The sequence below is a fragment of the Paroedura picta genome, chromosome 5, assembly GCF_049243985.1.
Source record: "Paroedura picta isolate Pp20150507F chromosome 5, Ppicta_v3.0, whole genome shotgun sequence".
NCBI lineage: Eukaryota > Metazoa > Chordata > Lepidosauria > Squamata > Gekkonidae > Paroedura > Paroedura picta.
The window spans coordinates 46831176-46858482 of NC_135373.1; the positions used below are offsets into that span (position 1 = coordinate 46831176).

A 27307-nucleotide genomic window follows, 5' to 3' on the forward strand; every position below is an offset into this window, starting at 1 on the left:
GGGAGTTTCCAGGGAAGAGAAACAGGAAAAATCTAGGTTTAGTTAAGTTTCACCCAGTGAAGGAAAAGAACTCACACACAACAGTGCTGCATTTACCTGGAACTTGCTAATCAAGGTATCTTCTGTCCAGGCACATATTCACCCTCCTATCTAGCTGTGAGTGGAGGGAATGTGTGCCTGCACAGAAGACATCTCAATGAATAAGTTATATGTCAGTGCAAATCACTGTTCGCAACGTCAATCATCTGTGCAGTCTCATATTGTGAAACTACACAGCTTCTTACCTTGGAAGTGGGGCAAGTCTCAGTGGAACAGTGAGAGCAGGACCACTCTGCCAGCTGCTGACTCCCTTCCCTTGTCACATCCACAGAACTGTGTTTAATGGACGTATCTAATGACGACCACCTTGCCTCACAGCAAATGTCTTCTAATGGGATACCTCTCTGGAATGCTGCAGGTGCTGCCTGAGCCCATGTCGAATGTACCTGAAGTTCGAGGGGAAATAGCTTCTGGGACTGCCTGGAACACTTTGTTCTGCCTAAATAAAATAATAAAAACCTTATTAATACCCAATGAATGTAATGGGTTTTTTGCCTGTAATGTGGGAGATGGAAAAAATACTGGGACAATGTCCTGGGCTACATGGAAATAAGAAACCACCTTAGGCAGAAAACGTAGACAAGGCCTCAACACCCTGTGGCTAGCCTGGAACTTAAATGGATAATCAACCCTCAGAACTGCCAGCTTCCCATTCTTCTGGCTGATATAATCGCCACTAAGAATAGAAATTCGCTGGCAGGGGCTCCTGGGAATTGTAGTCCATGGACATCTGGAGGGCGACAGTTTGACTACCCCTGCTCTACAGAGACCCCTGGTCTGGTGTTGTTAGAAACTGCCTTTAGAGACCTTAAAGAGTTAGTTAAAAACTTAGAATGAGTACTGGTGTTTCAAGTGTAAGGGTTTGGGTACTGGAAGAATTGTACCAGCCTTTTGGAAACCAAAGGAGATTACTCAAAGAAAATGTACTGGAGTTTTTGTGGGAAACATTGGAACAACAGTCTCTCAAAGATTTAAGTCATGGTGAAAATTCAAGAACTAAAGTCCATACTTGTACTGATTTTACTTCAGAAATTTCAACCTGATTACACTTGACCTTTCCCCTTTATGTTAAATAAAACAATTTGTTATTTTAAATTTTCAAAACGACTTGTGTGCCATAAGTTGTTTGTTCCCTTAGGTTCCTAGGCTAAGCTGGCAGCCTAAATACCATACAGCTAAGAAGAAAACACATTACTAAGGTGGCTCTGTCACAAAAGGGATAGAAAAACAGAAAGAAAATCTTGCCTCTGAGGTTACTCTCCTATCTTTACCAATCTAGCTGTCTCATTATAGCCCTAGGAACTGTAAACCTAATATTCTGGCAAAGCAAGGCAGGGCAAAACCCAAAAACCAATTTTGTAAAGGCCACACCCATAAGTGGTATAAGGAGTTGCGGCTGTTTTCAAAGCTATGAGCCCTAATCATTGGTCTAATATGTAAGGCTATCAATGGTCTCTGGCCACCGTTGTATCAAGAAGTGCCCCAATAAAGGAAGCTCTATGAGAAGGTTGAAGGCATGATTTTCTGTTATTAATTACCAGTCATCCAGATACGTTTGCTCACAAATATGCTACTACTACAACATTTTGAAAATACCCTAGGGCAGTTCCCAACCAAAATTTAAGGGCAATGAACTATTTATGTTTGTTTATATTTATTAAACTTACTAGTATCAAAGCCCATTTTTAAAAATGGGCTTTGAAAGGCTTCCCTTTGGGCCGCAAAGCCCTCTCACCGCCTCCACAGCCCGAAGGGAAGGGAATTTGGCTCCCTCTCCACCAGTGCCGCGGCCGCTTCACTTTGGGCTGAAAAGCCCTCTCGCTGGCTCTGCAAGGCGGCGAGAGGGCTTTGCAGCCCAAAGGAAAGGAAAAGGCTGCCCTCCCCCCGCTGTCCCTCACCCGCAGGGCACTTACATGTGTCCTGGGGAGTAGCGATCCCCAACCTGTGGGCTGCAGACCACATGTGGTCCTTCGACTAACTGGAGGTGGGCCCCGAAGGACGCCTTCTCCCCCCCCCCCGGCCCTTTACTTCATCCCCCCCAGCCCTTTACAACACACTTCATTGTTGTGGCGTGTCTGTATCTTATTTTGAAGGGATGTTTAAACATTACCATAGTGATCAGAGAGCGCTAGGGCAGTGGCTGAGAGTAGAGGAGTAAACTACCCCCCCCCCCACCGGGCCTCAGTAAAAGGCGTTGAGTGGTCCCCGGTGAGTGGTCCCCGGTGATAAAAAGGTTGGGGACCACTGCTGGGGAGCATCCAGCAGCAATCTGCCAACAATGGCGGCAGAGAGCCCCTGGCCAGCTGGGTGGGAATGGCCTGTGCAAGGGCCCAATCGAGGCATGCTTTGCGCGTCTGATTGGGCCCTGCCTTGGACTGGCCACGCCCAGTCTCCACCCACTTAGCTCTTAGCGCATTATTATTAACAGCGAGCCTGCTGTTACAGATAACCTGCCACTCCCAGCTAGCCAGCTGGAGTTAGTTTACATTAACAAAGATAACAATTTTACAAATACAAAGAAGCCAACCCACCCATCCTACTGTCACCCCCCCCCCATCCTGTATAGCAATGGATTATATACTACCTCACATCTCAGGGTGGGATGTTCAGAGGAGGAGGTAGATGTTTTACTACCTGGCCTCAACCAAATGCCTGGTGGAAGAGCTCCATTTTACAGGTCCCGCTGTACTGCAAGAGCTACGACAGGAACTCATTCTACCAGGTCAGGGTCATGACTGAAAAGGCCCTGGCCCTACTTGAAGCCAGGCATACCTCTTGTAGGCTGGGAACCACCAACCTGTTCTGATTTGCAGAGCGTAATGCTCTTCTCGGGGCATAAGGACACAGACAGTCCCACAGGTATGCTGGTAGGAGATGTTGTTGTACTTGAAATGCAGCAATCTGCAGCAACCAGCGTGGATCGTGATATGGAAATAAACATCTTGAAATTTGTAACATTTAGGAAGAAATTTAGATTTCAAAAGTTCAGAACTGGTTTAAGACCTCTGTTGCTTGGGAGCACTAACAAGAAGTGTCAACAGACCCCTGTAATGAGGTCCAGGAGGTTCAGGAACTCCTTTTTGTATTAGATAACTCTTGCTTTATCTCAGGCATGGAGTTATTCATTACATGTTTCAGATGTTGTACAGGTGACCATAACCAAACTCTAACCTATAACGGATAATTGACAGGACCCATGTATCATTAGTAAGTTCCTGCCATCTGCCACTGAAGACTGCTAACATATCTGTAAAGAAACAGGTGGTTGGCCCTTTACTGGTTCTAATCACATTGGAGCTTTTGCAGCTTGCTGCTGTTTTTTAGGAAGCAATTGGTACTGAGAAACGAGATTCCTAGCTCTCTTGTAAGTTCTTCACCCGGCCTGAACCACAACGGCCTTAAAATGTGCTGCAATGCCCGTTGCTGCAGATGAGAGGGCCAAGAGTACAGGGAATTGGGCATTTATACGCCTGATGAGGCCTGTATGGGTTCGCAGGACCCTCTGTGATGCCGTTTGTTCTTTTTCATTCAAGATAAAAGATCATCAATTGACAAAGTGAAAATAATTGTTGCCTCGAATGGGAGGTCCTGGTCTCAGGAGGAAAGGCCGTGGAGCGTAGCCAAGCATGCCTTCTCAAAATGAGAGCAGAAACCATAGCTCTAGATGAAGAGTCAGCTGAACGTCTGCCCGCGTTAATTTTCTGTCGGGAAAGTCTCAGTGTCTCTGCCTGAACACGTTTTGCAAGAGGCTTCTTATCCTCAGGCAGAAACTCCATGTAGGTAGCCATCTTTTCCCACAGAAATAACTGGTACCCTCCCATGAACGCATTGCGGTTGGCAATGCACAGGATGAGGGCGGCAGAAGAGTACACTTTTCTGCTAAGCATATCAAGTTTTTGTCCCTCTGTATCAGCTGCTGACAAGTGTACACCTGCACGCTGTTTAGCTTGCATCTCTTCGGCTAAGAGGGACGAAGTTGGGGGGATGGCAAAAGAGTGGCCTTTGGGCTGAGTTCTGTGCAAATTTTCTACCCTCTTGGAAGTGACAGGCACACTAGCCAGTTTCAGCCATAAGGCACTGGAGATATCAAAAATTACTTCCAGAAAAAGAAAAGCAATTAGGAAAAGCCAAAAGGCAAATCAGCACAAAGGCTACCCAAAATCTTGTTACTTGTTCTTGGGATTGCTAGAAGTCACCTCCAATTCCAACAATTTAGCCATCCTCGTCATTTGTTTAGTATAGACCTCCAAATCCTTGTTAAGTGACACTGGGTTAGGGTCTCCTACTGTGTCACAGGAGATGGTTCTGAAGGTGGATCTGAGCCTTGATAGGTAGGGTGAATCAGTCCTTTTTCCTTCCTCTTAAACTGATTGAGGAGATAATACAAGGGAGCATCAAACTGGTGGATCTACAGCGTCACAACTCCGTGTCTTGGTTCCAGAGATACCAATCACCACATTCCTGGCATCCAAGTGATGCGAAATAACAGGGGTAGTCCTGCCAAGAAGGTGGAGTTCTGCCACAGAGCTGCAGAAGATGATTCTGATGAATGCACCTATGCTGGAACAGCTAACACACCTTGACCCAGTTCTAATTCTTCTCCCCAAAATGACTGTGTTGGGGCGACATGCAGACAAGGGGTCCATGGTGGTGAGACGCTCTTCTTTTCGATCAGAACCAATACACAATCTGAGCAGGCTTTGGGAGTGAATCGGAGGCAAATCCTACATGTGCCCATATTATGGGCCTCAACCAGGCAAAGGCAGCATGGCAAATACTTCTTAGAGTAAATAAATCCTTGCTAGTCTTAAAGGTGCCATTGGACTAAAAAAAAAGATTTGTCCTACTACAAGACCAACATAGCTATCCACTTAAACCTTCTCAGAGCGAGTCATTTTTGTACCACACTGAGTACATTTTTTAAAAAATTAAGCCTTCTGCAACATTTTCAAGACAGAAAAAACAATCCAAGAAGAGATTTTTTATGAAGAAAAAGTGTCCTTGGCTGCAGAGAGCCCACCCTCACAACGTGGCAGCAAAGAAAGGACTGAGGGAGAAAGGGGTTCTTTTCTGCAGAGTACATGACCATTAGGCGTGAAGACTGCCTCTATAGATCTCTGCTGGTGAGTGGCTTTCCTTAGTGTTAGTAATAGCCATAGAAAGCCTCCAGTGGCTGGCCTGTGCAAGTACAGTACCCAATGTGGGACTACACAGAAGATTGTAGAAGAACATGGGGTAGGGGGCAAACTGTGGGTTTCCATGAGCTCATGGTAGCCATCCCTGTGCAACAGGATAGAGCAAAGTTTGATTCCAGTGGCACATTTAAGGTCAACAAAGTTTAATTCTGGGTATAAGGTTTTGTGTGCATGCACACTTCCTCAGATGTCTGTGCCACTGGACCCAAACTTTGTACTATTGCTTCAGATCAACACAGCTACCCACCTGAATCAACAGAGTAGGTACATCCTGTGTTATCTTTGAGAAATAGTAAGTTAGGGACTTGTTGGGGGAATAATGGAATATCCCAAGAGGCAAGCCAACCCTACTTCAATAGACTGAGATGCTTGGGTTTAAGGAGTTTCAAATGAAATCGTTCTCTCTCTTTCTGACAGAAACACTATCAATTCAGTAAAGCTGTACACATGTGAAATTCTGTTTTAAAGCAGTGCTCTGCTGCCCCTTGCTATAAATTCCAATAACTGGTTGCATTCTTTATCTTACCCACCAAGCCACTAAGCTTGTGAAAAGAAGCTGTTGATGTGCGTCACTCCAGAAGTGGAGGGTGGAAGAAACAGATCACCTCAGGTCCCTATTCCACCTCCCCAGGTTTCTCCTATGATAACTACACAAAATTAGGCAGTTATTTGCTAACATTGTCTTGACCACTCACAACCCATAGCAAAAATAAACTCAGTCACTACATTCTTAACAAACATTTCACTACACAACTGCACAGTTGCTCTCTCATTAGCAAAGTGCTAAACGGGAACATTTCATTAAAAAAAATCAATTTCCTTATATATTTCCTTATATAAGGACCATTTTGCAAGCAGTGGAGGGAGGGAATGTGTATCTGTATAGAAAACACCTTGATGAACAGTTCTAACATTCATGTTCACAGAATAATGCTTCATGAAAGTGTCTGAAGATGATCATGTTGCTGCTCAGATGTTCTCCAATGAGGTCCTTCTATGATATGCTTCTGATGCTGCCTGTGCCCTTGTAGAGCATACTTTGTGCTCCAGAGAACATAGAAGCCTGGTCTGATCATACCCCAATCAGATAGCTGAAACTATCCATCTGGAAATTGTTTGAGTTGATGCTGGCTTCCCCCTTTGAATCCCCAAAGAAACATAAACTTCTCTCCCATAAGTCTGCCTTAAGCCATTCAGCTTGATCCAAGTGAGCTTTAAGAGTAAATTAGAGGCAAATCTTACACATGGCTACATCATGGGTTTCACCAAAATGAAAAAGGCAAAATAAATGCTCATCCAACCAGGTCATTTTAGTACTGCACTGGGTACATTTCTTAAATAGCTTTCTGTGACATTTTCTTCCCAAGGAAGAAACACTCAAAGAAAGTTCAAAGAAAGTTCTAGGGGCCTCACAAAGACCAGAGCAAAGAAAAGGACTGAGGGAACGGTGGGCTTCTCCCCCTAGAGCAGTGGTCCCCAACCTTTTTATCACCGGGGACCACTCAACGCCTTTTACTGAGGCCTGGTGGGGGGGGGTAGTTTACTCCTCTACTCTCAACCACTGCCCTAACGCTCTCTGATCACTATGGTAATGTTTAAACATCCCCTCAGAATAAGATACAGACACGCCACAAAAATGAAGTGTGTTGTAAAGGGCCAGGGGGGGAGAAGGCGTCCTTTGGGGCCCACCTCCAATTAGTCGAAGGACCACATATGGTTCGCGGCCCACAGGTTGGGGATCGCTACCCTAGAGCATGTGACCAATGGGCAGGAAAACAGCCTCTAATGAGCTTTACAGGGGAGGGGCTCCCCCTAGAGCAGAGTGGCCAAACTGTGGTTCTCCAGGTGTCAATGGACTACAATTACCATGAGCTCCCACAAAGCACCATGCTGGCTGAGGTTCATGTAATTGTAGTCCATGGACACCTGAAGAACCACAGTTTAGCCACCTATACCCTAGAGCAGCGGTCCGCAAGCTTCCGCTTGCCGTGGACCGCTGTGGAGTTGTAGGCGGAGAGGGCGGCCCAGGGGCCCGCACACGTGCGGCAGCCCCGGCACAAACGCGCATGCACGTTTGTGCCACCGCCATGCCGGCGGCCGCAGCTTCCCTTCCGGGCCGTGAGCAAATCGGCAAGCTTCTCTTCCCTCCCCTCCCGAAGTGAGAAGCTTGCCGGGCCGCGAGCTAATTGGCCGCTTTGGTGGGATCACAGGTTGACTACCCCTGCCCTAGAACAGTGGTCCCCTACCCCCGGTCCAGAGACCGGTACTGGTTTGTGGATCAGTTGGTATCGGGCCGCTGCTCCTCCTTGTCCTCCTCCCCAGCTGCTGTCCTGCCACTCTGCTACTGACTCACCTTTGGTGGTCTCTGGTGGCCACCATGGCTGGGGCTCCCTCTCGGCGTGGTACTGCGCTGTTGCTGCTAGCAGTGCTAGCAGTGCCGCCAAGTGGGCAGCAGGAAGTCAGGGGCACTGGCGGGAAAGCAAGCGGAGCAAGGGCTCAGGCAGCAGTAATGACGTCCCTCGGCAAAAGACTACCCCCCCCTTCGGCCTCAGTAAAATTGTCAAGCGTTGACCGGTCCCCGATGATAAGAAGGTTGGAGCAGCGGTCCCCAACCTTTCTGAGGTCAGGGACCGCCTCTGGGGGTGAAGGGAGGGCAGACGGCCTGGGTGCCACGCAAACGCGCATTTGCCACGCATGCGTGTTTTCGCCACCAGGGGCGCTAATGCGCATGCACGGAGTTACCACGCATGCACGCTTTTGTCACCAGGGGGCGCAAACGCGCATGCACGGCAACTGCGCGCATGTGCGTTTGCGTCGCCGGCGTGCCGGCAGCCATGCCTGCCTCTTCCCTTCCCTCTCGCAGCGAGGGCCTGGTGAGCTTCTTGCTGTGGGGGGGGGGAGGCAGGCACGGCTGCCAGCAGCCCGGTACCATGGCCTTCGCGGACCGGTACCGGGCCGTGACCGGGGGTTGATGATCCCTGCCCTAGAGTATTAAAAAGTACCAGATTAGCTGGAAGAGAGACTCCTGTGGCTGGCTTACATGTAAGACTGAGGACGAAGCATTTGTTGCCAGCTGGATAGAGGCGGGTCAGCCGTGTTGGTCCTTTTAGACCTATCAGCGGCCTTTGACATCGTGGACCACGAACTGTTGGTCCATCGCCTGGCCGGTACGGGGATACGGGGCACAGCCTTGTGCTGGATACGCTCCTTCCTCCAGAACCGGTCCCAGAGGGTTGCTGTGGGGGAAGAGCTCTCGCAGCCCTATAGACTCCCTTGCGGGGTCCCTCAGGGTGCGGTCCTCTCCCCCACATTGTTTAACATCTTTATGCGCCCTCTGGCCCAGCTGGTACGGAGCTTTGGGCTGGGTTGCTATCAGTACGCTGATGACACCCAGCTCTATCTCCTAATGGACGGTCACCCGAACTCCCCCCCGGAACCATTTGCCAGATGTTTGGAAGCAGTGACAGAATGGTTCGAGCAGAGTCGCCTGAAACTCAACCCCTCCAAGACGGAGGTCCTGTGGCTGGGGGGAAGGGGGCGGGAACAGATAGCGCGTTTACCCACCCTAGCAGGGGTGCAACTTACCATCGTGCCCCAAGCTAGGAATTTGGGTGTGACCATTGATGCCTCCCTGACTATGGAGGCTCAGGTCAAGAGAGTAGCGGGCCAGGCATTTTTCTACCTTCGCCAGGCCCGGCTACTAGCGCCCTACCTGTCCCCTGACCACTTGGCCACAGTGATCCATGCGACAGTCACCTCCAGAATAGATTTCTGTAACTCGCTCTACGCAGGCCTACCCTTGTCCCTGATCCGGAAACTACAGCTGGTACAAAATGCAGCTGCCAGGGTCCTCACTGGAACATCTTGGAGGGCCCACATCCAGCCGGTGCTGAGGCAGCTGCATTGGCTGCCAATTGCTGCCCGGATCCGGTTCAAGGTTTTGGTTTTAACCTTCAAGGCCATACGCGGGTTGGGACCCACATACCTGAGGGACCGCCTACCGCTCTATGCCCCCCGCAGGGCCTTACGCTCTGCGGGTGAGAACCTGTTGGTCGTCCCCGGCCCGAAGGAAGCGCGGCTTGCCTCGACCAGGGCCAGGGCTTTTTCAGTCCTGGCCCCTACCTGGTGGAATGAGCTCCCGGGTGATCTGCGGGCCCTGCGGGATTTGTCAGCTTTCCGCAGGGCTTGTAAAACGGAGCTCTTCCACCAGGTCTATGGTTGAGGCTGGGGTCAGCAAATCAGGGACATCGCTCCCCCCCTAGGAGTTGGAGTGTACGCTACTCCCCTATCCTTTCCTCTTCACCTCTTAATAATTGGGGGAGGGATGGGATTGTTAGCCGCCATGTTAGTAGAGTGATGTTTTAATGGGAATTTTAATGGGATTAGTTGTTGTGACCCGCCTCGAGCCTATCGGGAGAGGCGGGAAATAAATCTAATAATAATAATAATAATAATAATAAAAGATAATGATACTCACTTAGCAAAAACAGTGCTTTATGGGTCAAGGCAATAAATTAGAACACAACCTGAATGGCTGAACCAGATTAAAATGTAGCTATATGAACTATGTTAAGAATGCAACTTTATTCAAACTCTGCCACAGAACATAAAATGATTATTAATATTTGCACGTAGACTATGCTACATAAATTTATCACCTGGTCCTCCTTTAAGATAGCATACAGTATTCTTTTGTCATGGAATGTTACTAAACAACTGTTCTGAATTTAACTTAAGGGATTTCACTAGGTTTTTCCATAGACATCTAGGGTTGCTTTCATACAGGTGGGGCAAAAAGTCATCACTACTGTGGAAGCTCCAATGGGCTGAGAATGAGCTGCCAGGAATGGTCTCTGGAATGCTTGCTACTGTTGTTGCTCCATCCTTCCTGTTCCCATTAGCACAGAGGTGTCCACAATCTCTCAGAATCTCCTAACAGCCCGGCAACCCCCCTTTTCCCCATCACAGCTGAGCTATGGTGTTCAGTGACTTAGCTATGAAAATAAATTTTCTAAAGGTCTAAAGGATAGGAAGGAAAAGTGGAATTCCCTAGACTGGCTGCAAGCAGATCTTCCACACCAGCAGTTCTTCCTGTAGCTGCCCCGTATTCCTCTGTTTGAAGTCCCAAGTATTGTGCTTCTATCTGCAAAATGTTGTGAGGTAGCTTCCCCAAAATGTGGGGGCATACTGCCCTCCATGCAGCGGAAAAACTCATGGGTGGAAGCAGCTCCCCCCCACAACATTTTTGTGAAGTGTTTTTGTATTCAGCAAAAGCTGTCATCCATGAATTTTCCCACCATGGATGGAGACATATAGTGCTGATCAAGTATGCCCAATCTATATGCACTGTGGACTTGTATTAGTGCATCATGGAAGATCAATGTTTCCTGAAAGACATCTCTCCACTCCAGAACAGTGCCAAGCTGAAAGATGTACACTGTGGCCAGCCATTTTTTCCCCAAGAGGCAGGTCAAGTGCTCATGTCCAAGGAAAGAAGTTACAGTGAAGAGCCAGCCCCAGCAACCAATAGGAAAGAGTATATCCCAGAATCCACTGTGTGAGAACAGTGCTCTGTCTCCAGTTCTTCAGTAATCTTAGCACAGGGTTTTCATTTCTGTTCCAGGCAGGAAAAGGACTTCCCAAGGAGGGCTCATCTAAATGAGGTGCAGCACATGTTGTAGACGGGTCCCTGTTTTGTAACAAGGGTTCATGGGTATGAAGCAGATGGGCAAGAAACCAGTAAAGGACTGGAGACGAGGAACCCAAAAATCTGGTAAGAACCTGTTTTTAAAAAGAAAATAAACATTACGCACTCATTCATGATCTCGGGAACCTTCAATTAATACCAAGGTATCTTAGAAAAAAATAAGACTAACATAATTTGCATTCAGCAATAATGGAAACAAACTACACAGACAAGAAAACATGATTTAAGGATAGAGTCGGCTGTAAAATCTGAGGTTTAGTATGGTCCTTCAGGTTTCAATATGCACAATTACATATTTATATAGTACATTTCTATCCTACCTTTCTTCCAAGGAATTTAGGGCAGTATATACAGCTCCCTGACATTCTGTTGTCGACTACATCTCTTGTGACAGCTATTTTGTGGTTGTACCAACCATCCTTTATCAGAACTTCAGAGGTGCTTGAGGATCAAAAAGGTTGGGGACCCCTGTTCTTCCCACTACAGCACCACATCTATCTGTATAACTTTACAGCACTATATACGCTCTCTACAGAAACAAAGCTTAACTTCAAGTAACTGCATTGCTGCATATTTTTGTTGTTCTTGCCTGTATTCCCTGTATTGAAATTTAACATAAGATCCTTGGGGTCAGCGCCTTTTTTACTTATGTAATATTCAAGTGCACTATAACAACATTTTATAACTAATAAAGTAGCAGTAAAGCCCGTTGCATTCAGGAATGCAATGGATGAGAGCCCATGTGGCTGGCCTCTCGGGCCCCCAGCGTGCTGGAGATGGCTGCACAACTGGAGCAGCCCAGGCAGCAAGCAGGGCCTCCAGGGCCAGCCCTCTGCCCATGGTGAGCATGGCCAGTCCTCTTCTCCACACTCCCTAGGATGCAAGAGGCAGTGCCAGGATGGGAGTGGCCAAGCAGGGCCAGGCCTCCAACTGCAGCACCGCTGAACATGGTCAACCCCCCCCCCCGGGGAGGGGGCTTCCTGCTGATAATGTGATGAGATCCCTAGTTCCTCTTACTTGTTGCTCCTTTAAGATAATCTGGCAGGAAACAGTGGTGTCCTGCTGAACTGCTTGAAAGACACAAACCTATAAGCAACATGATCCCTAAGAAAATTCTCCTCTGGCTGACTGATTCGGCTGAGTTACCAGCTAGATGGATAGATGAGTTACCAGCTAGATAGATAAAATTTATCCATATGAAATTTTTGAACAACATTGTTTTTGTTCTCTCTCTTACACACACACACACACAGACACACACATAGGGATGCTGCCAGGCCTCAGGTGCCAGAGAGAGCTTTTCTCCATAAGCTTGCCTTCAAGCGTGCTGCTTGATCTGAGTGGGGTTTGGGGAGTAAACTGAAGGCAAATCTTACACATGCCTGTATTATGGGCGTCAACCAGGCAAAGAAGGCATAACACGTGCCCCTCAGAGTGAGTCATTTTTGTGCCGCACTGAGTTCAGTTTTTAAATAAAGTCTTCTGCAACATTTTTGACACAGGAAAAACAAACAACCAAACAAAAAATAGTCCAAAAGGGATATTTTGGCACAGAAAAAACTCACTATATCATTCACTGCAGAGAACCTGTCCTCATAATACAGCAGCAAAGAAAAGACTGGGGGGGGGGGAGGTATCCTCCCTGCAGAGCACATGCCCCTTTAGGTGGGAAAATGGGCTCCTCATGGAGTGTTAATAACACAATAGAATAGCTGTAGGGAGCCTCTGGTGGCTGGCCTGTGCAAGCGCAGTATCCAATGTGGGACTGCACTGAAGATTGACAGTGAACCAACATTTGGTTCACAAAATAACTGGTAGTCAATTTTTCTAACAGATGTATCTCTCTTTCCCTTCCCTAATCTGATTTTCATCACTCCTGAAATCTTCCAGACTGTGTAGCCATTCCTTAATTTAAAATGAAGTCGAAGTTTCCCCTTTGGAGGCAACTATTTAAATAAATGCAATGGAGAATGTTATCCCTTTAGTTATTGGAATCAACAACTCCTACATTTTTTGTTTTTAGGCTACCCTCCCCCGAGCTTCTTAAGCTAAGTTCAGGGCACAGCACATCTTGAGGCCAAACTAGGCATAACAGCGTTCCCAGGTTTGATCTCTGGATGTCAATGTAATTTTAAAGAACAATTTGGCAATTTAAAAATGTTGTGGAAGCTCAATCACAACCATGAATGCCATAGAATACATAGAAATGTAGGTCTGCTCTTCAACTAAGAGATACCCATTAACAGAAAAACTGAAAGCATAATGTCAGCATGAAACAAGCACACAGATCAAAGAGGTACATTTCTTAGCCAAGCAGGGTTGGCTGGCAGATCCCTGCTGACTGCACACTAGAGAATAAACCTAGTTTTGTCTCTGCATAGCTCCTGGGAACTGGAGCCACTTGAGACTGGCCCATCTGGCTCTGCACCGGGCAAATTCCGTCCTTTTGTTCAGAGACCATCGAGTTGCAACATTCACTCTGCCTGACAAGACCTTCAGGACGGTGTCATCTCTCACCTGTATGTGCATGCAGAAGGTCCCGAATAGCAACAGAGCTGTCGAATGGACGACGTAAACGAACACACCAGGAGAGCAAAACCCAACTGTAGGCTTTGCAGAGGATTCTGCCATCACATTTCCAGTCTCTCTCCTCGCCAGACCAAGAGTTAAGCAGTGCCAGGGATTTGAGGAGACATAGCACCAGGCCGCCCAGGAGCCCAGCAAGACAGCTGGTGCAGCCAGTAGGAAATTGGGAATCTGCTTGGCCTCATAATACCGGAGAAAGCCCACATTCCAGTAGGTGTCCTGAATGTAGACATAGACCACAGGATAATTCCAAGAGCACCATGAAGGTTTCTTGCCATCCAGAAAGGCCAAGCGGTATCCCATCTCCACCGCTAGCTGCAACAGTGGCTTTGGCACCACGTGTTCAGAGCCAACGTTGCCACTGCAAAACCAGAAGTAGGCATAGAACTGAAACAAAGCAAAGGGCAGGAGAATGAAGGCACACCTCAAGGCCACAGACACTGCCAAGGTCGGCAGTTGACCTAAGGTCAGCAACAGCGCAACTCCCGTCCCCCTTTGGAGCTGGGAGGCAAAGTGCTTTGTCTGGGCATAAATGAGGAACCCAGCATTGATCATGCCGTTGGAACGCACACCGCTGGTTAGTGAAAACAGGAGGGTGCTTGTCCACAAGCGGCCTTTCTCTAGCTGCCACATGGCGGCAAATGCCAGGAGGGCAAACATGCTCTCTGAGTAAGCAGCTGCCATGAAGACATTGGCAGGAGTGATGCAGAAGAGGATGGCCGACAGGAAGGCCTGCCTGCGGCACTGCAGGACAACGCAGCCCAGCTCGTACAGGACCCACGAGGCCAGGACAGAGAAGATGGCGTTCAACAGAGCAGCGGAGAGGAGCAGGCGGCTTCGGAAACACAGAAAACCCTCGAGGGGCCGCAACACCGTTCCTGCGGTGGCACGTAGGCTCAAGGGAAACAACGGGAAGAAGGCGCAGTTGTGCTCATAAACGTAGCCGTGCTCAGCTATGAAGAGGAAGTGCTCTGCGTCCCAGCGTGACAGGCCGCCCAGCAGCCCTTCCACGAGCCGGTCGCAGAGCCCGGGCTCAGACAAACGGGGTGGACGGAAGGCATCTGCAGCGTGATCTGGGATCAGTAGGTTGAAAAGGGCCTGGAGAGGGAAAGAGATAATGGTAACTAACAGAATGACCTCACTCCCCACCTGCCCATTGAACAACATTCCTCCGGGTGGGTGCTGTGAGGGAGGAGGGCAACTGCAGCACACACACAAACAGCTGTGCCTTATTTTCATTTCCCAATGGAGACCCAAAGCAGCTTACAGCATAGTTCTCCCCCTTTCCATTTTATCTTCAAAACCACCATCCTATGACAAAGGTTAGGCTTAGAGAAACACGGTCACCAGAGCACACCAATTGTTAACAGGAAAGCATGCTAGAGGCTGTGATTCTGAATGCCCTTGGAGATCATCTGCCAAAGAGAAATCATTTAACTTGCTGGGCAGATTCAAGACTCACAACATCGTACTAGGAGGTTTTCCTTTGTGTAATCACACCAATTATGTGCTGGTGCTGGAATTGAAAGAGAGAGAGCCCTTGGGTCACATGAAGTTAAACCCAAGAAAGGCAGCCCACACTTCATAATGAAAAAATGCAACCTTGCTCCTTGACTCATTTGGCTGGCTGAAGGATACGGCACCTCGGGAACTGCACTGGCTGGCTCACATTCAGCCCGAACCACGAGGAGTTTTCATTTGCCATGGCAACTGGAGGCATTTAGGTGTAGCTCCCGCCTATTCAAACAACCACCTTCCAAAGAAGAAGAAGGAAGAAGAAGCAGCAGCAGCAGAAAAAGAAGCAGCAGAAGCAAAGCTGGCTTTTTACACTGCAGGAACCCTGGTGGACCCAAGGTCACCCAACAGGCCTCATGCATCTCAAAGCAGCTTTCAATCACCCTCCCCGTTTCTTCTCACAACGGACAACCTGTGAGATAGGTGAGGCTGAGAGAGAACTGTGACGGGCCCAAGGTCACCCTGCTGGCTGCATGTGGAGGAGAAGTGGGGAACCAAACCTGGTTCTCCAGATCACAGGTTGCCAATCTTAACCACTACCCCAAACTGGCTCTCAAAGGTTCCCCTTCCAACTGCAGCCGCTGCAAGGAAGCTGCCCGCAGACCCAAACACTCTTAAAGCTGTGCTCCTTGGTCACCAAGGATGACTTTGTGATCTGCAGTAGCTCCAGCTGCCTGCAGCCGATCCCACGGACCTCACCCCAGCCTCATGCCCACTCTCTCCTCCTTTCCTTCTCTCCCTTACTTTACTTTCATTAGAGACAAGCCCGACAGCACTGTCCTAAGAACTCTTTTCTTGGAGTAAGCCCCACTGAATAGACCCAAGTAGGATTCTAACGAGACATGCTTAGGATCATTCTTAGTAAACCTTACACTGGGAGATGCAGTACAAGGCCTATTACAGTGTTAGAAAATACCACCCCCACCCCAATATTTTTAAGTTAAGGGGTAGGTGAAATGCTAGAATAACCAGTGTATGAAGAGAACTGAAGGCAATGATTTTTATACAGAACTAAAGGGCTTCTTAAACATGCTTTGCAGAAAGGTAAATTACAGAGGTGAACAGTTGTCTGGAATCAAACTGTGAACCCTGTGCAGATGTATGCAAGAACAAAGTCTGAGTTCAGTAGCATCTTAAAGACAATATCATTCATGGTATAAGCTTCTGTAAGCCAGAGTTCATTTCATCAGCATTTGACAAAAATTATATCCTGACAAAGGCTGCTAAGTGATGAGTTCCCCCAGGTGACAACTCAGCTGGCTAAGTTTTGTACCGCCGCCATAAAAATCCGATGTTCTAGTCTAAAGTAGCATAATTTTAAGTTCTATTTTATGATCTGTTTTAAATTATATTATATTAAATGACCATTTTCTTTTGGTCTTTTATGTATTAACTTCATATAACTTGGTCTGAACGACTGTAATACAGTTTGAACTGAACTGAACTATATCCTGACAAACTGTGTTGGTCTTGAAGGTGCTATCGGACTCAAATTTTGTTCTGCTACAACAAGCTAACATGGCTATCAACTTGAAATTCTATTTATGCTAGTAAATTATTAATCCATGTGTCAATTATCAGGATATGCTGAATGGTATACTTTGTTAAGCAAAAGGGGTTTTCCATACTGGCTCTTTGTTGATCTCTTACTCTGAATGGTGAAGTATTTTGGCTTCTCAGTTGATAAGCTGACTCCTGGTTTTTCCACATCTTGCCTCAGTTTCCTCCCTTGCCTTCACTTACCTAAACAGGCAGTCTGAGCCCTAGACAACAGAAATTCTTCAAATCCAAACGTTCATGCTAAATTTCACACCATCAATAATGCAGGCCAGTTGGCCTATCTGCTGTTATTATTATTATGAGTGGGAAAACAGAATATTTTCCAGCTGTTTATATCCTACCTCACAGAGTTATTGTCAGGATACAATGGAGGAGAGGAGAAAAATGTATACAGCCTTGGGTCTCTATTGGCGAGTAAGGTGCAGTATAAACATTTAAAAAGTAAATACAATAAACATTTTAATAAAGTAAAACTAAAAAGTGTGTGTTTCAGGGTTTCCACAACATTGATCAGCCTGTGGACATTTTGAGAAAAGGCAGTAGGTACCATCACAAAATGGCTGCCACTATGGACAAATACAAAATGGTGGCTGATTACATGCCAAACATGGAGGCATGCCTCTGATGAAGGCAGCTGTTTCCAAATGAATACTCCCCCTTTAGACATAAAAGTGATGCCTCCGGCATGCTTCAGTAGCATCACCTGCTCCAATGAAGTGGAAGAACGACAGGATTAGCCCTATAACATTAGGGAAGAGTCAGTTTGGGAGGGGGAAAAAAGCAGGCAGACACGAGGAAACAAATTGGTGGGCATCGCTGGTGTACCTGGAAGTGAGAAGGATGGGGTAGAGAGGTACATGGCTGGAGACCATGAGGGCTGGACAGGTAACCCATGCAAGGCACAAATTAAGACTGGAAGCACCCAGGTGGTTTGCTTTGAAGGAATGGAAGCGTACAAAATTGCTGACCCTCAAAGGATCTGACTGTTGTTTCTGTGTGGGGGGAACGGATTCTGATTGGAAAGAAGGGTGGCCTCGTTCCATATGTCTGACTACAGCCTGACATGAATTGGGATCATGAGCACTTGCCTGAAGCACCAGCGTTCCGGCTCTGCAAAGCGCTGCAAAACGCACCACCTCTCGGCGATGAGGGTCTCCTCCATTCACTGCCTGCATTCTGAGACTGAGTGACCCTCAAGTAGGTCACTAATGTCTTTCAGATCTGAAACAGAACAAAAAGTCAAACACAGCCAACCCTTGCACATTGCTCCCCCCCCCCGCTAAGTTACAGACTCCTAATAATGCCCACCCTACTCTCTGGTGCAAAGGAAAGCATTTACAGCACAAGAATCTCAAGCTAGCCTATGTGTTCATTGTTGCTAGCAAAATGCCTACCAGAAGGGGACGGCTTACAGGAACGCCAGATGGGTAGCCGTGTTTATCTGTACCAGCGGAATAAAGCAGGAGAGCAAAGGTACCCTAACGACGAAGAAAATTTCATTCCAGCACCAGCTTTTGTGAGGCACAGACCCATTCGGCCAATTTCTATACACAACAGAAAGATGGGGAAATGGCTTATCTCCGTGACATCCCCCCTGCACCTCTCCACAATTCCCATACAGCTGATTACCCTCCCCTTCTTCTCAGTTTCAGATGGCAGCTTTGCCTGTAGACTGGCAACGCGATTCAGGAGACAGAGTAAGACGGACTCACAGATATAGCGGGACCACACCATACTCATCTGTACTAATTACATCCTTATGAGACAGCCAGCTTGGTGAAGCGGTTAAGAGTGCCAGCCTCTAATCTGTAGAACCAAGTTTGATTCCCTGCTCCTCTTCCACGTGCAGCCAGCTGGGTGACCTTGGCCCAGTCACAGTTCTCTTGGAGCTGTTCTCCCAGAGCAGTTCTTTCAAAGCTCTCTCAGCCCTACCTACCTCACAGGGTGTTGGGAGAGGAAGGGGAGGGGATTATAAGCCGCTTTGGGACTCTTTCAGGTAGTGAGAAGTGAGGAATGAAAACCAGTTCGTCTTCTATTCCACCACCACCATCTGCCACCCTGCAGAGTAGGTCAGGCAACCCGATGAATTACTTTGGGGAACAGGAATTTGAACCCAGGTTTCCTCATCCGAGCTGATCAACAACAAGAATAAAATAAAAGAAAAAGTGGCTGCTGTTGTCTGTCCACACCCAAAAGACAGGCAAAATGTCATCTGCTGGTGATGATTGCATCCTTGGGACTAGCATAACAGAAAAGGGATGTAAAAGGAGACCAACCCAGAGGGGAAGGAAATGGTCAAGCAGAGTTTTAAAGGCTAGCAAAAGTATTTAAGTAAAGATTTCAAGAGCCTACTTCCTCAAACACAGAAAGATGCTAGATGTAGTATTTTAATGTATCAAGGAAATCTGTATTTATGTAAGTATAGAACATAAATGTTTTTAAAGTTTTGGCAAAACTCTTTGGCAACAAGTGGGCTAAATCCATACACCAATGACTACTGGTAGCCAGCTGTGCTGGCAGCTGTCATATGCAACTGGATTGCAAAGAAACAACCACCACCACCAAAAATTCAGGGACAAATTATTGCTACAACACAATGAGTACACAATAGCCAATAGTATGCGGATGAAGCCCTTGGTTTCTAAATAAAGTGCAAGGTGGTAAGTTGCGAAGCACAGAGGCAGCGCAGGGAAAAGAAATCTCAGGGAGCTGTATTTGTGTGGCTTGTCTGCAGTTAGGAGCGTACATGATACTATCACTTTGCTGTTGCTCAGCAGGTTTGGACAATATCTGGATGAGACACCTCCTGAGAATGCTGTGCCTTAAGTGGAAGGCATCTATATGCAAGAAAGTAAGCAAACAGATGATTTATATACGTGCTGCAGAGGGACAGGGGCAGTTTTCCCAGGAGAAAGAGGTAAATTCATGGCCTGACAATAGAAATACAGTGGAGGATCTAATCAACTGAAGTCAATAAGTCTACTGATATGGTGGAGAATACACAAAAGACACAGGTCGGACAATTACTGTGTGTGTGTGTGTGTGTGTGTGTGTGTGTGTGTGTGTGTGTGTGTGTGTAGTCAGACTGCCATCCACAGTAGTTCTTATCCAAGCAATGCAGCCCTCTGCTTATCATCGGTACACACGGTTAAAAACTGGGTGGCCCACGCCAATCACAAAAACAGCAAAATCAGGCCACCCACAGACACAGTAGGCATGTTGATATATCCTCGGGGAAAACCTAGGAAGCTTCCATTTGCTTCTATGAGAGAAAATAGTATTAAGTTGCCACCTTCTTTCTATGCAGAAAACAGGCTGCTGTATTTATTTAGTTACTTCACTTAAACCCTGCCTTTCTCCTGAATGGATCATCACCCAAAACAGCTTGCAGCTTTCTCTTCTACTGCATCTTCACAACAATCCTGTGAAGGACATTAGGCTGAGATTGACTGACCCAAGGTGTCACCGCAAGCTGCCGTGGAGGAGAGGGAATCTGAACCTGGGCCTCCCAGATCTTATTCTGATAATCCAGGTTGGGAATCCCAGGGGTACGTGGCATTTCCCCTCCTGCCTTAATGGACTCAGCCACAAGCTACGGAACTGGCTGCTTCCACTGTTCCCCTTCTCACTTGCTGAGCGTGAGTTCTGTGCCTGGGAGGGGGCACAGCCTGCATGCCTACTCCTGCCTTAAACCATGTCCCGTCTCCCCCCCCCCTTCCTCAAGCCTGCCTGTTAAAGCGGGTGGTGATGTCGCTTCCCAAAATATGTAACTTCTGGGAGGTGTGACAGGGAGGCATGGCCAGGTGACATCACTTCCAGGATTCCTCAAAGTCTGTACAATTATTTCAGGGGCTCCTCCATGGTCAAAAGGTTGAAAGAGGCTGCTCTAACCACTAAAGGTAAAGGTATCCCCCTGTGCAAGCACCAAGTCATGTCTGACCCTCGGGGTGACGCCCTCTAGCATTTTCATGGCAGACTCAATACAGGGTGGTTTGCCAGTGCCTTCCCCAGTCATTACCGTTTACCCCCCAGCAAGCTGGGTACTCATTTTACCGACCTCGGAAGGATGGAAGGCTGAGTCAACCTTGAGCCGGCTGCTGAGATTGAACTCCCAGCCTCATGGGCAGAGCTTTCAGACTGCATGTCTGCTGCATTACCACTCTGTGCCACAAGAGGCTCTTGCTCTAACCACTACACCACTGTAAATTAAACATAAGGGGGAAAACACTTTTAGATGGGACAAATGTTGAGAGCTTCGGAGGGTCAGTTAAAGAGGGGAGGAGAGGGGTGCCGAAAACAGACTATGTAATTCCTTGACAATTTAAGGAATCCTGAAGATGAGGTTTCAGTGGCTGAGACTTCAAAACTGCCCCCCCCCGAGTCATCAACTACCCCCAACTTGCAAACTTTAATTCAGCAGCCAGCAGAAGAGAGGGCAAAACCTGGGGGAGGGAGAAAGTGAGCATGTGTGGCAGAAAGTCTGCAAGTGACAGCCTGCAGATGCCCCAGTCCAGGAAGCCAGAACAGCCAGAGCTGTCCCCGTTGACAACAAAGCACACACTTTCCCAGGAGAAATTTAAAACCTCCCACAAATGGCAGCCTACTGTGGTTTAAGTTTTTTAAAAAATAAACTAGGCAGCCTGCCTTCGCGCTAAAAGTACAACTAAGTATGCCTGTGGAGTTACCGTGTCAAAAGAGGCAGAAAACCTTCTTTGGTCTAAAATAACATAAAAACCCGATGCAAGTCTAAACCCTAGCAACAATTCATATTTCTAGCTAGCTCGCTGGTTTCAAACATGAACGATTCCTGTTCTTTCTATCCCCATTTTTTCTACCTGCTGTTAACAACTGCATGAGAGTTTATAAGCCAAATGACAGGTTGGATTCCCCCCCCCCCCCCATAATAATGATTTGAAATAAAAATAGTAAATGGTTTTCATGCTCTGCATTGTGGATTGTTTGCCACCAGAGGGCAGCAGGCACCCACTGTGTTAATACCTCCCCACGCCTTCTACTCCCGTGGTCACATTATAGGCATGTTATAGGATTTTTAGACGAGGCAGTATGCACATTGAGCAATAATTTAGACACTTCTTTTATAGTATCCCAGAGAATAAGACGGGGACACTGTTGAGTGGGGGGGAAAGTCTTCTCAGAAATATCTCTGCTAATAATATTTGAACCATTAATACTCCCACCCTGTAACACTTCCTACCACTACATTCCTTTTGATTTGGGGAAATAAAGAGAAATTCAGCTTGTTTTATCTTGGTTTCTGAACCTTGAAGCAACCCTTTTGTGATACAGTCTCTGGAGAGAGGATTATTTGTTTAAAAGCATTTTCCATTCAAATACAGACACGCTATGTCTAGAGGGATATAATCCTACTGATTTTAGGTCATGAATTACTTTGGCTTTTTTTTTAAGTCAAATTTATATCAAGATTTAATTTCTGCACCCTTTCAAGGTTTTCTGGGTTGGATCAATGTCTCCCAAATGCTGTACTTTCAGAAGAATGAGTTCTGATTTCAGAATCAGCATTCAAAACACTGAATTGTTAATTGCTAATGTAATTTACGTCATGCTACTGTTTTGAGCATTTCCAGGGACCACTTAGTGCACCTGACAGGGAAGAAAGGAGGGCTATATCATAAAACAAACAAACAAAACAGGGTTCCAAATCTCACTTTTATCATGCCACATTCAGAGCATTACAATATCCTGGGCCCCAAGTGATTCAGTCTTAAACCATGTCAAGACCCATTCTCCATATTCTTGCAGTGATTTTTCTTTTCTTTTCTGCTTTACCATTATTTCTCACATTTATCTAAGCAAATTTCCTACCCTGTGTAGCTACTTATTTATCTATTCCATTTGCATACTGCCCCTCTCAGACTTGCCATCTCGGGGCAGTAAATATCACGATGTAGCAGTTACAAATAGTTAAATTATAAATCCTTAAAAATGCACCAATGGTGCTCTTTCATTCTGGTATTGCCGTTATACAGCGATGATGTGAGGAGGGTAGAGGGAGGCCTTGTTGATGGTTAATGATTCCCAGTTGGCTTCAACCATAAGCTTGGCAGAAGAGCTCCATTTTGCAGGCCCTGTGGAACTTAGTTCCACAGGCACTGATCTCCCTGGGGATCTCATTCCACCAGGCAGGGGCCAGGGCCAAATGGACTTCTTTAGGGTCAGGGATCCTCAGCTGATTGGCATTATTGAAACGAAGTGTTCTCTGGGGAATATGTTCATGGATTAGAGAATCCAACACACCTATTAAAAGACAGATATTTATTCTGGCCTATTTCTCTTCCTGTAGGCAAATCATAAAGCTGGATTTGGTGACCAGGATGGGTGGGATACAGAAGCTAAAGAAGTGTTTCCCCTTCTTTGGAGCCAAGGACACATTCTATGTAATAGGTTTATGGCATACTTTTAAAACCCGTGTGTTGTACAAGTGTACTGTCCTCACCACACCAAGTTAAAGTATTCATTTTTAGTAGAGAGAGTTTGACTACAAATGACTTAACCTCCAGTTAGTGGTGTCCTAATGTTTTAACTCAGGATATATCGCACTTGCTTCCTTGCAGATTGTTCTAGAGGTACTGTTCATTTTATTTGTCAGGATTTTATTTTTATGCTACATCTCAATCATACACCCAAGGTGTCTCTTTTGTTTATGGACTTTGTTTCCAACATGCATTACAATTTATGTGCAAGGCAAATCCCTTTCATTCCCATCTTACAGAAAGGGAAGTGAGCAGAATGACTAACCAGATGTACTGCCAAAGACTGTGGCACTGGGGGCTTTATTCATACAATGTGTGTACTTTTAATTTCTGTTGTACGATCCTTCCATTCATACACAGAAGTCTGAAATCTCAAAACTGGTGGCTGCTATGTATTAAAGCTAAATGCTGAGAAAAATTAAATCTTTAAACACAAAATGGAAACAAACAGAATAATCAAAAAGAAAGATTCCTCCCCATTCTCACAAACACACCATTATTTCAAGCTGCTGGGTTCTTGTTGCATTTTGTAACATTTTCAAGCCTCTAGCTCTCGTTATTAGAATATTCACTTTTCTATTTCTATGCTATCTCCTTTTTAGCGCACTAGTATCTTATTTCTGGAGAACGCTTAAGCTCATCTGTCATCACTCTCAACTTTCTCTCATGTATTTATACTTCCTGCTATGTTGACCCTCCCAGATGTGAAGCAGCTCTTCTTTCTCAGGTGACTTCCCTGCACTGTTCCCTTGACTTTACTACTGAAAGCTACAGTTCTTTAGCAAACCATCTTCTGAAGCCCCTTGGGATTCCTCTAACTTGCCACATATTTTAAGGGAGGCTCAGGTGCTTTGATAGTGTTGCCCCTAGGCTACAGTAGAGCAAAACTAAGGGCTAAAATATTACCTTCACCTAAGAGTTAAGCAAATTCATTTTCATTTTGCTGTCATTTATGTCCATAACACCAGCAGTCATACTGAGTTCACAAGGTGGTGAAAAACTTGCTGCAATCAACCTTAGAATACATTTATCTTGATTCTCACAGAATCCTCACACTACCTACTTGTCAATCCGGGATTTTCCTTCCACCCATCTTGGATATAACAATAGATGGGAAGACCTGCTGTGCACAGATTACATCTTTTTGTACATCATCATGCACAATGCTGGCACTGGTAAATGTGAAAAGAAGCAGTACAAAAAATGAGAAGAAGAGTTGGTTCTTATATGCCACTTTTCTCTACCAGGAGTTTCAAAGCGGGTTACGGTCGCCTTCTCTTTCCTCTCCCCACAACCAGCAGGTAGGTGAGGCTGAGAGGGCCCTGATATCACTGCTTGGTCAGAACAGCTTTATCAGTGCTGTGGCGAGCCCAAGGCCTCCCAGCTGGCTGCATATGCGGGAGGAACAGGGAATCAAACCTGCCTCGCCACGCTCCTAGTCACCATACCAAACTGGCTCTTTGAGCTGATAAAGTGAAAAGGAAACATAAAACAAGGAAAACCTTTTATTTTCCAGACTAATATCCCTATTTAAATATATTGGTTACAAGCTTTTGTCTCTCTGTTTCATTCGATCCAATTAAGCAACTGCTGTCTATGCAAAATGCTGGGAGAAGAAAGCAGAAAATTGCAGACAGGGCAAAAGCATACTATGTGAGAATAATTTTGGTGTGTTAACTATATAGATTAAAGACCCTAGAGGTGAAGTCCAGGGGGGAGGTTTACATAGCTAGATAAAATTTGACCTGAAGCCAAGCAAGTTACTAAGGCTTACAGAAGTAAAGGGTAGCAATCCCAGAAGTTATGACTAATTTACACCATGTACAGTGTCATAGTTACTGCATTTATTCTAGCGTTGGGCATCACAGAATATCATCAAATGTTCAGGAAATATATAGTGAACACATACACTCCACTCAGTAACATCATGCTGTGTTTCTTAACATTGGACCACCGCACATCCTGACACATACGCACACCTCTTCCCATCACAGTGGCAAACAATCATACACATAGCAACAATAAAGGCTATGTAAAGTGAAAGATATGGAGCCATGACATCCAAAATCTACCAAGGATATTTTAAAGGACAATTACTCTCACAAACAAAGCTTGCTTACTTGTATGTGCACTCTATGTGTTTACTTATGTGTCAAGTTCCACTGAGTTCAACAGGCCTGACCCTTCACAAGAATGCACTGGATTACAACTGTCACTCTAGTCAACTAGGGTGCAAAGAGCCTTTCCAGCCTGAGAACATATCCTTAAGTGCCAAGACTGAAAGCATACCAAAAAGTCTGCAGGGAGGGATGGTAGCTTTAATGCATAGGAAGCCTCAGGTTCAATCCCTTATTTCTCCAAGCATAAAGAGCAAATACATCTGCCTTAGATTTTGGAAATAATAGTAGATAAAAGCTACCTTGCACTTTCAGGCCATTGTTCTGCGAAGGTCTGTCTGACTTGTAGAAACTGTCCAGGGTCTCAGAATGAGGTCTTTCATATCACCTCCTACCTGATGCTATTAAATGGCAATTCTAAGGATGGAATCTAGAACCTCCTAAATATAAAGCAGATGTTCTACCAAGAAGCTAAACTCCCTCATATTATGCCTTATAGTGTGTCAGATCACTGACTCATCCAGTCCAGTACTGTCTACTGTGGCTAGCAGGAGTGGTTCAAAATCTCAAGTAGAAAAAACATTTTCCCTAACACTTGAAACTCTGGTGACCAAACCAGATACCTTCTGCTATGGAGTACTCTACCACTGAGCTACAAGCCCAAATAAATAAGACCCAGTGGTGGCAAAGCACATAGTTTACACACAGAAGGTTCCTGATTCAATTCCAGTTTTTTAAATTACAAAGCACTGCGTCTCTATCTGAGACCTAAAAGAATCACTAATGCAGGGAACATCAACAGACTGGTTTAATATAAAGCAGTTACAGCCTACCTACCACCCAGGTACATGGGAGTAGAATTATGGATACAGAGTGTACAAAGAACCAATGTTTGCATACAGCCAGCGTCATGCATTCCAGGCCCCAAGAGCAGAAGGAAAATAATTTATTTTAAAAATGCACTTATAAAACTCAACAAGCTGTTTTTTAGTCCAGTAGCACCTTTAAGACCAACAAAGTTTTATTCAAGATGTGAGCTTTTATGCGCATGCATGCTTCAGATATCTGAAAAAGTGTGCATGCACAGAAAAGCTCATATCTTGAATAAATCTTTGTTAGTCTGAAAGGTGCTACTGGACTCAATATTTGTTCTCCTGCTTCAGACCAACATGGCTACCCACCTGAATTAACAAGCCCTTGTGAGCATGAGAAAGATATAGCAGTATTGGATTAGAAACTGGCCAATTCCCCTCCCCTTTCAAATCTCCACTCCGCTATGGAGCTCACTGTGTGACCTTGGATTAGTCACACTATCTCAAATCTGACCTACCCCAAAGGGGTGTTGGGTTAGACAAAACTGAGGATGGGAAGGAGAAACGAGGAACACCACCCTGATGAGAAGCAGCAGGATAAAACGCAATGTAATAAATATAAAGGCTGAAAATCCAAGGGAGCACCGGAGATTCGACTCTTGGGGGACAGCAATCCGGAGAACTGCCCTAGAGATACACGTTTATGAGATGAGACCATGGAAAGGGGTCGCCCCCTCTCCCCCTCTCCAAGGCCTACAGAGCCGGGGCTTCGGTTTCTCCTCCACCCCCACCTGAACACTCAGCGCACGGACGCCGTTCCACCTCCATTCCACTCGCTCCTGTCACTTTCCCCACCCACTTCCGGCTTTCAGCAAATACTTCCTGCAACAGGGGTCAGCCTTCACACACGCGCGGGGCAACCGCCCTTCCTGTTTGAGAACCAGAGGGATCATAGAGGGCGGGGAAAGAGCAGTCTCTTGCGCAACCTGACCTTCCGGTTATCGATCGTTTTAGCACTTGGAGGACTCTTTCTGATAAAGGCTTTCGAATACTTTTTACGTTAGAAAACTACATTGGAGAGGCCAGTAGCTTGACATCGGAAATATTATTTCAATATTTAAACATTGTTAAACAATAATATATGTTACAATAATGTATATACCTGCCTGAGTGGCAATAATATGAACCGCGGCCCCTGAAAAAC

The 27307-nt window shown here is 46.1% G+C and overlaps 1 protein-coding gene across 3 annotated transcripts; it reads right to left on the minus strand.

Annotated features, from left to right (window-relative positions):
• Positions 1 to 9856: 9856 nt before the first annotated feature.
• Positions 9857 to 27025, minus strand: PIGV (phosphatidylinositol glycan anchor biosynthesis class V). 3 transcript variants are annotated; one of them, XM_077337710.1, is made up of 4 exons: positions 26895 to 27025; positions 17751 to 17883; positions 13519 to 14685; positions 9857 to 11075 (listed from the first exon to the last, which is right to left on the minus strand). In XM_077337710.1, exons 2-4 carry the CDS (start codon positions 17835 to 17837, stop codon positions 10773 to 10775), a joined length of 1557 nt encoding a protein of 518 aa, XP_077193825.1. In that variant the 5' UTR covers positions 17838 to 17883; positions 26895 to 27025; the 3' UTR covers positions 9857 to 10772. The 3 variants fall into 3 exon arrangements, with proteins under 3 accessions (XP_077193825.1, XP_077193826.1, XP_077193827.1); XM_077337711.1 differs by lacking the exon at positions 26895 to 27025 and adding an exon at positions 26622 to 26887; XM_077337712.1 differs by lacking the exons at positions 17751 to 17883; positions 26895 to 27025 and adding an exon at positions 16753 to 17647.
• Between the last annotated feature and the right edge of the window lie 282 nt (positions 27026 to 27307).